At 33.0% G+C, this 9,620-nt stretch overlaps 1 protein-coding gene across 1 annotated transcript in view; it reads left to right on the top strand.

The window, feature by feature from the left end:
* Positions 1-9,620, top strand: part of LOC119640485 (TWiK family of potassium channels protein 7) — a 42,519-nt gene that overhangs the window by 10,425 nt on the left and 22,474 nt on the right. Inside the window, 2 exon segments of the mRNA XM_038038576.1 lie at positions 2,323-2,419; positions 2,522-2,648. Coding sequence (XP_037894504.1) covers positions 2,323-2,419; positions 2,522-2,648 — 224 coding nt within the window.

Here is a 9,620-nt window from a genome sequence, read left to right as displayed (position 1 = left end):
TAGTAGTAGTAGTAGTAGTAGTAGTAGTAGTAGTAGTAGTAGTAGTAATAGTACAGCTTGTGTCAATTCACTTTTTTACAAGCTTTCACAACATAACATTGGTACGGATAATTGCATTTTTTTGTAAAACCAAAAGCACGCACTTTTCTATCTTGTACTTTACCTCTTCCTTTGCAGGTAGGTATCGAAGTAGTAATTGTAGGTACAATATTTAAAAGAAGAGAGAAAGAAGGAAGATATTCTCTACGCAGCACATATATGCTTGAATACAAATATTTGTATATCAGGCAATTTTTTCCTTTTACATCTCTAAATGAATTCCGAAAGATTTAAGTTACGTAGTCATTCACTGCAAGTAGACAAAAATCTTAATTTGTAGCAAATATTACGACTATATGTATAGTGAATATAGCAAATTAGATGGGACACGTTTGGCATTTTGTCAGTTTGCTTGCACATATTCGTGATGAATGGAAGGTTTGAAATTCTTAAAATCAAGAATGTTAAGATAAAAAATTTCAATTGGAAACAAATTCGGTAATTATGTGTGAAAGTTCGTTCGTCCGTCCGTCCTTTTTAACGCTTTAAATTGTTTATTCGATTTTTCAAAAAATGAAAAAAAAAACAATTAAAAACATTATTAGTCGGACATGGCTGAGTTTTACATATGTTATCCGACACCACTTCGCCTAGAATGCTTCGTCGTTTATTCTCAAGATAGAATATCACAAAATTATACATTGTGTTTCCTTCTAAGGGTATACTTTTCACGGAAGTTCTTATAAATAAACATGAACTGACGAAGAACGTGAACTGACGTCGTCTAAATTTAAAGCAAATTTAATTTTCTTGTCGAAGATCTTATTGTACTCCGCATATTCTCGTCACAAAGTACTAAAAGCTAAATGTTTTTTGGTCAATAAAAGCTTATTGTTAATATATGGGATGGACTTATATATAGAGTAGATCAAAAAGCTTGGTCATATCATCGATATTTTTCACATTAGCTTAATACGCATGGTGTTTAAAGCACGTGAAATACTTTACAATTCAATATCAAATATCCAGACAACGCTTTATTATCCGTATATTATCCATTATATCTGTCCATTTGTGAAGGTAAGCGTGGGCAGCGTTTTCCCAGTCGCAAAAATTAAGACATTTACTTCAAATTAACCAAAAACATTTGAACTCGTTGCAACAAGCAACAGGCATTGCAAACGGTTCAAATCGATCCAAGCGCACATCTAGATAACATTATAGGCTGAGAACATCTCTATAAAAATAATAAATAGAATGATCGACCTTTTCAGATATATTTTACGAATGAAACTGCAGTTCTTGCAGAAAGTTGAAGTACGCTGAGCCAATATTATAGGGTACCGAAATATCATTTTTCCGTTTTTTTCTCTTTTCAGTCAAAAAAGTTGATGCCTATAAAATATTCGATTACAGCCGCATATAATTTCCTTACATGTTTCAAATTCAGTTTGTCGTCTAACGTCAAGTAAGTTTGCGCGTTCGTGAGAGTTTTGTTGCGGTTTCTCTAGGATCCAAATATTTGTAGTTTGCTCTTTGCATGCATATCCTGATTACAAGAAAATTTACCATAAATTTGCATTAGTAAACTTGGCAAATACCAAATAGACTTGGAATACATCTGTAACTATCATCAATGCAAACAAACATACATATATGCATATCTACATACATACATGTATATATATAATTTTCTTGTCGATATATATATATATATATATATATATGTATATAATGATAATAATGATAGGAACGCACTCTTTTATGCAATAACCCGGCAAATTTATGTACACAAATGCTATACAAACTTGCATTTACATTGTCTGCATCTATAAATGTGCGTACGTTCGTATGTATGTATCGGCGTGCGGCATTTTCGTAAAAAACAGCATTTATACTGTAGACTTACCGATACCTGACAAAAAGTATTTTTTAAAAGAGCAAAATACAGATTCACTTTAAGCTGAGTGCAGCGCATATAAGCTAACGTACAATGTGCACACAAAAACAAGTTTAAAAAAAAATAGAAAAAAAGGTATGCATGATGACGGCACGGAATAACGGATAGCGCATCGAAAAAAAAAATGTATTGTTTTTCCGTTCGGCTGTTATGCATATCAATAGATTGTTGTTATATATAAATTTTTATTTGATTGCATTCGTGTGCGGGTAACCTTGCAGTACAAAAAAAAAAAAAAAACAAAAAAAAAATAATAGAGGGCACAAATGCAAATTTCTATTCCATCTCTTTTTCAACTTTTTACTTTGATCGTCTACTTTTAGAACGGTTGACCGCTTGTGGTCGATTACAGAAGATTTAAATATATTATACAAAGAGAATTGGACACGACTGGCAGCCCAGGAAGTGCAATTATTTCAGGTGAGTTATTAATCAAAAATAAAATAAATGAATGAAAATAAATAAATAAAATTCAAATACATTGTCTACTGATTTTATACGCTTTTGAATTTTGAATTTCAGGATACCCTGCTGCGCTCAGTGCGTCAATCAAAGGTCTACCAACCAGGAACACAAATGAATCCGCCCGCACATAAATGGACTTATGCCTCAGCATTTCTCTATTCCCTTACGCTAATAACAACAATCGGTGAGTGGATTTCTTCTTAATTAAAGCAATTTAAGCGAGGAAACGGCAACAGTTCAAAATTTGAAATTATTAGAGAGCTCCGCAATAGGTAGAGTTAATAGAAATTAGTTTTTCTTCTCTTTTTTCCAACTTAGTGAAATCGTTTAAAACAAATCTTAAATAAGTCACATCTTTTATAAGTTTTGTTGCAAGGTAGAGTTTACATTGGTCACAGCTACACTGAGTGTTCAGCCGGTAAAAGAATAACACTTGCCGATTGCGCATAGAGATCCACTAGATTGAGGTCACCCCGTCTTTTTCTATTTCTCTTTCTATCATTCTCTCTATACCCTACACCATATGTGGTACAGGGTATATTAAGGTTGTGTGAACGTATGTAACACTTAAGATTGACCAACCTTTTATTATACCGAATCATCATACAGAATCATCATTTTTGAAACTGATCTAATCCTGTAGGTCCAGTTGTCTGTCTGTACATGTATTGTTGTGTTCAAGTTAGAGGTGCCAATTTCTGAGGTATTTTGATGAAACTTGGTACACTGACGTGTTTTGACCCAAGGAAAATGGCTGGGATAGGTCTACTTTTTCGACCACTCACCATAAAGCGCCCTATTTTCAAAATGCGTTGCATGAAACAAATTGCAATTTTTAAAATTTCTCGACAACTGTAACTAAGTAATAGTATTTGGGCATTTTAAATTGTTGTGAAAACTTTGGGCCGACTGGGGTCATTCCGAAATGAAGTACGTATGCCAAAAAAGCCTTATTTTCAATGCTTCATGATGCAAATTTGGTTATTATAGTTATTTAAGAGAAAAAAAATTAAATGGTCTATCTCAGCCTATATTTTGGATCATATCCTATATAAGGGTTTTCACGAAAATTTTTGTTTCCTTTGTCGGCAAAGTAAAAGTTTTAATACTTTACAATAAAATTGGACCCATAATCGTAATTTGATATAAAAATTAATTATGCGGAATTTTTAAACCTCTTGGGCATAACCATTCTTACGGACAGTAAGGCTTTATTTGTAGAGGTCTAATTTAGAGGTCTAAATTATAATTAACTTCATATAAAAACAGGGCATAATTTTTGTATTCTATGGCAAAAATAAGAATTGTGTTAGACAATGCGATGTAGAGCATTTAATAGTCAGCCTAATCCGATTTTAATGTTTTCACTTGTTTGGCTATATTGTTATTAATGTTAATTGGTCATAAAATTTAAATAGCTTTTGCGTTTCCATTTGTGTTAGCCTTATCTCGTTTAAACTTTTGACTCTAAAGTAATTATTTCTGCATTTTGAACGACAATAGATTCAATTTGTGGAAATTACTTAATAAATTGAAATTTCTTCAGCTTGAGGTCACTTTTGATAATCGCACTAATGACAATGATAGTGATTTCATAAAATCATTATTTCTACCTATTTGCCTTTGTGTGCCCATGTATGCGCGCATATATGCGGGATCTTTTCTACGTATTTTTTATTTCGTTACATTTAATTGTAACTAAAGCGCTCACTGAATATATTGAAAGTAATTGTTTGCATAGTGATTGCATCGATAATTAAATTACTTGACAAATAAATGCAAGGAATCAAACAAATAAAAGTTATGTAAACAAATTTTGAATGAATCCTTAGCGAAAGAAATAAAGCGAAATATTATCGATTCACCCGGATATGTATTTAAAAATTCTCTTAAAAATTTTTCTATTTTATTTTTTCTTTTTTACATTATCTATTTGCATGCTATATATGTCATTGTAAAGTGTTCGGGTATAAATTATTGATTAGCGTGAATCGTAGCATCGATATAGTCATTTCTTTCGGTTTGTATTATAAAAATCTCGGTTACTTCGAACTACAAAACTTGGTCCCGAAATATATTATTAGTAGGTACGAAAATCAGCAGAGTTTGTCTATTGACCCAAGTAAGTGTATAAAGAAACCTAAGAGAAATAAAACGGAGTAAGTAGGCATGTTTTGTGTATGGTGTTGACCAAGTATTAAAGTTCACAGTTTTATCCAATAGATTCATGTACAGAGTCGCTTTGGCAATATTAACTCTATCAAACTACAGATGACAGAGAGAAAAAAGTCCTGTTATCCGTTAATTCAGTTGAAAGTAATTGGGTTTTGAAAATTTGCGAAATTTCCGAAAAATTCGCTATATATATATATAAAACCTAAACCTCTCGTTGTCCGGTACGCATTAAGTTTGTGCAGATGACTGTAGCACCTAGAAGAAATTATAGCGGGCCTACTTTTTCTTAAGCATATCTATCTGGTTGTATATTTGTCTGCCTGCTTGCCTGCCTGCCTGTCTGATGTTTGTCCATGTATTCTTATGTTCAGCTGAATGAACTGATTCGAACCACTTTTCCGATCAGTCCACATATATAACATCGTATGTTGAATAAATTTTTGTCTTTGAAGGTGAAGTACAATCCAAAATTTCTCGACAAAAATCGCTCAGTTATAATATTTCCAAGTATTAAATATTGTTTATAATGAATTATATTGTAAGAAAAATAAGCTTTTATTTGGCATAACGGTACAATTTTTAATGTATCCCAGCATGAATTGATTCATGATCCTGATTGGAATATAAATAAAAAATTAACTAAAGCAAATTTCGATCGTGTCATGGCTGGATAAGCATTCTCATGAAAAGTAAGCATTTTCACGAAAAAAATATTAAATTATAGTTAAATGTGAACCACGTCAGTTTTTGTTTCGGGCCTCCTTTCAGGTAATTGCTCCTGTGAAAAATGTGGAAACAATATATAAATATTGGTGTTTTATTAGGAAAATAAACGAAATGAATGTGCGCAGCGATGCATGTGCAACATTTAATAGTCGGCTTTGTTCGACCATAACATATTTACTTGGTCTTTTTTTAAATTGGTTTTAAAAGAAACGTTACTCGCTTCCCATAGAGAAATCTACAGAATAAATTTGTTTGCATTTATTGTTTTCCCAAAATTTTTTAAGACTGGTTTTCCTCCCCTTTCCTTTTAGTATAGCGAGTAATGATTTTTTAAAATAGAAACTCGAAGCGTTTTTCTTTTTTATTTGTTTATAGTACATGTGTATGATTTCCTTTGTCTTAAGTAAGATTTTGATTCCATTTTGCATTTAGTGAAATTTATTTTTTTTTTTTTTTTTTTTATAAATGTCTTATTTTTTGCATACGACTTATGTATGGATAGAGTGGAGTGTAACGTTTAAAAGAATTATGACTTGTCACACGCAAAGAGAAGAAGAGCTGAAAGCAGAAAACAAAATTGTTTGTAAAGAAGAATAATATTGTCTTAGTCACAACGTTTTTCACACAAATTGTCTGCCTCTGACATATTTGAGATAATTTTCTTTGCGGATTTCTCTAAAGAGATTTTATTTCGTCTTCAATCTTTACATGCGGGAGAGCATTGGGCCGTTAGAAAACGACATGCGAAACGCGGGGATGTGACTTGTAAATAGATCACACACAGCACATACAGCTTACGTCTTTGGGACGGGAAAATTACCAAATTTATATTTTTCCCTTTTATCCATTAAATAAATGATGAAGTCTTAAAAAGCTTAAGTAGTTCAAGCTCAAATTGCATAGAATAGTTAACGGAGAAAAAATATGCGCAACGTTTAATTTTCTTAACGGGACATTTTGCGTTGGCGGTAGTGGCTTATTCCCTGAACGTTTTCTCTGCTCTCATATTATGAAAATAAATGAAAATTTTCACTTTAGCGAATTTTATCTTCGGTTAAATTTTGTATGCAGAGATAGACAGATTGACTTCAATTGTCATTCCTGTTGGGATATTTTCGTAAAAATTCTTGTAAAAGTTTATTTAATTTGTTTAGTTTAACCAAAATCTTTCATTTTTATTAAAATTGAAATACGCTGAAAAAATTTGCGCTGATATCGTTTTATTTACTCTCATTGAGAAATGAACGTGAATAAACAATTATTGGTTGTATGAATATTTTTAGGAGAGAGTTTAAGTGCCGCTGCAAGGTGACTATGTACGTTATCACACCAAAGCGTATTCGACATACTTTCTTGTTTTGTTGCTGCGAGCTATAAAAACTCTATTTGTGGAAACCTTCACCTCTCCTGATGATGAACGCTGAATACCTTACTATATCCAAGGCCCAAATTATGATTATCCAGAGTAGGCCAACCATTAGCAATAAATAATGCAATTTGAATGAAAAATGGAACCAATGCGCTAAAGGTAATGCTGTCGCGAAGTTTCAATACAAATAAGTTCGGTTCTATAGAGCAAAACTTGCTCAGTAAATATCTGCAATGCCACCCTCCCCGCTGTTATCATTAGACATTACTCCTTGCGGGATGGATTATTGTTTGTTCGACCGGCGGTTCCATTCTTACGACGGGAACCAAATACGGTCTCTTTCGTGTATAGCCTAAAACACCAGCGAGACAAAGACAACGATGTAGGTAATGACAAAATAGATGAATAGAAAATGAGACGTGTCAGGAAAGTTAGCCGTAAGAGAGTAAGGATCTTGCGCAAGACATAATGTCAAAATGGGCGGGCAAAGCTTAGCGAAGAACTCGACGAGTTGGTATTTGCGCAATGTGCAAGGCGTACGTGTTGTCATTAGCCACTGTCTGTCTATTGCTTTACTTTACGTTTCATTTTACTTTAATAAACATATATGCATATGTATGTATATATCACATATTCATATGTATGTATATATCACACATTCATTTCGTATGGGATATGGATAATACGACGAATGATTGACAACCTTAACAGTACGAAAGAAGGGAATAGCAACAAAACAAAGACAAGAAAAGAGAATAGTTGAGCAAGTGGCCCGGACACTTGTGTAAGTCGATAGTCGGGATTGATCCCATTATGTCGTGCTTAAAGAATCATCCAAGTCGCACCTTTTTGAAGCATTTTTATATTTTTAGCACTAATTTTACGTTCAATTTAATAAACATTGAACTTTATGACTAGATTCAAGAATAGTAAAAAGTACAAAATCATTACAGCAACTTTCAAAGTCAACAAAAAAAAAAAAAGAAAAAAAAATTAAGATTAGTTGTCTCCACTGTTTTGGAATTTTTTCCATGAAAAGTTATTTGATCAAAATGACGATAGTCTCTTCTATTTCTCCTATACTTTGCCATTATTAGGCGTTGTATTCCACTAAGGTTACTTCCTTCCAAAAAAATAAATACCGTAATGAGAACGTATCTATGACTTTTTCAAACTAAAGATATCGGCTATGCTTCCATTTTCATCCGGTTCATCCGGAGGTCGATCATAGCTACGTCTTATTTCAGTCAGGCTGGCAGTCGGCTCCCGAAGAATTAATTTAGATAAGCTTTTCTAAGCAACTTTCTATCAACGCTATGAAAATTCGTAAGATCTTAATAATTAAAGAAATTGTTAATACAGAAAATGAATGGTAGGTGTTTGTCATGTCCTCTTCGCATAAGAATCAAAATGTTTACGATCGTTTCAAGAGCATCGCAAACTGAAATTTTCCGCATATATGCAATTGATTAATTGATTATTGCACTTAACTATGGAATGGTTGGATGGTCATTTTAAGCCATGCAGAGCTTTATGTTTTTTTAAACTTTTCGCACCAAACAGTTTGATATTGGGTTACATAAAAAGTTTTTGCTGTTTTTTCCGCAAGGTGGTATTAATATCTATATATTGTCTCCGATTGTCTGGAGCGAACATGTGCTTAAAAGGTGACATTTCAGCTTACATTTTTTGTGCAGATAGTTTTCTAATTCTTTCTTTGCTCATGTAAAAAGTTATATAGATTTGAAAATGGGTGAAATCGGCGAATTTAAGAAAATACGCTACGTGATGCTTCTTTGCTAAAGAAAAAGGTAAAACATGTAAAAAAATGCCGACAAATTTATGAAATGTGCGATGAGAGTGCTATGAGTGAACGAAGGGCCCAGGAATGATTTGTTCGAATCCGTTCCGGAGATTTCAATTTCAAAAATGCACCTCGTTCTGGTCGAAAAAGTCAATGAAATTTTGCAAGTGGTGTAGCACGATCGGCACGTAACCTGTGAGGAATAGCGGCGGCGCTAAGCGTCAACGACATGACAATTTGGAATCCTTGGAAAAGAGCAGGCAACAAAAGAGAGCTGGACACCGCGGGAACAATCGCAAAGACTTTTCATATCACCCTCTACATCAACCAGGCCCTACAAATGCGAAAATGGTCAAAAAAGCAATTTTCGAGACTATCGTTCATTTATGAAGAGCGTTACAACTTTTGGTCATCACTAAACCATATATATATTATATTTATGTTTGTTTTAATGACTTTTCCTGCAAAATAAAATTTATAACATTTGCTAATGAAAAGTTTTTACGAGGACATAATAAACCGCAATGACTTCGAAATTCAGATAAAAAAAAAATGCCGCAAAGCACCATTTAAATTATAGTCTTATTTTAATGAGTTTCTCTATTCATTTACGCAGGAGGGAACACGCATACGCACGCCTACCATTCCCTATAAAACCCATGAGTAGTATTAAAAGCTTATTTGCATTTGTAAAAACGAAAGAAAAAAAACAAGATATTATTGTTCTGATGGCATCGCGTTCGATTTGTGTTCACAACACTCCACAGGATTATCTTTAATATAAAATATATGCTTACACATCGTTTATGAAGTGACTGCTTGGTTGGTTGGTTGGTTGGTTGAGAACCCTTAAAAGTTTTACTAAATAGATGTTTGAGTTTTGTTTGTGTTAAAACAAAGTTCAAAAACATTTTCTTTGTCTTGTATGAAGCGACTCTTCGATGTTAATCAATTGAGGGAGAAATACGGATATCGTATAGCGAGCTGTCTACGACACGAAACACAGCTCTATTATCACTAGCACTACCGGCGTTTTGTATATATTAGTTTGGGGAAAAAGAAATCCATTATTTTTATATGAG

This window comes from Glossina fuscipes, unplaced genomic scaffold (genome assembly GCF_014805625.2).
Source record: "Glossina fuscipes isolate IAEA_lab_2018 unplaced genomic scaffold, Yale_Gfus_2 0, whole genome shotgun sequence".
NCBI lineage: Eukaryota > Metazoa > Arthropoda > Insecta > Diptera > Glossinidae > Glossina > Glossina fuscipes.
Note: the sequence above shows the minus strand (reverse complement) of the source record. Positions and strands in the feature narration are given on the sequence as shown.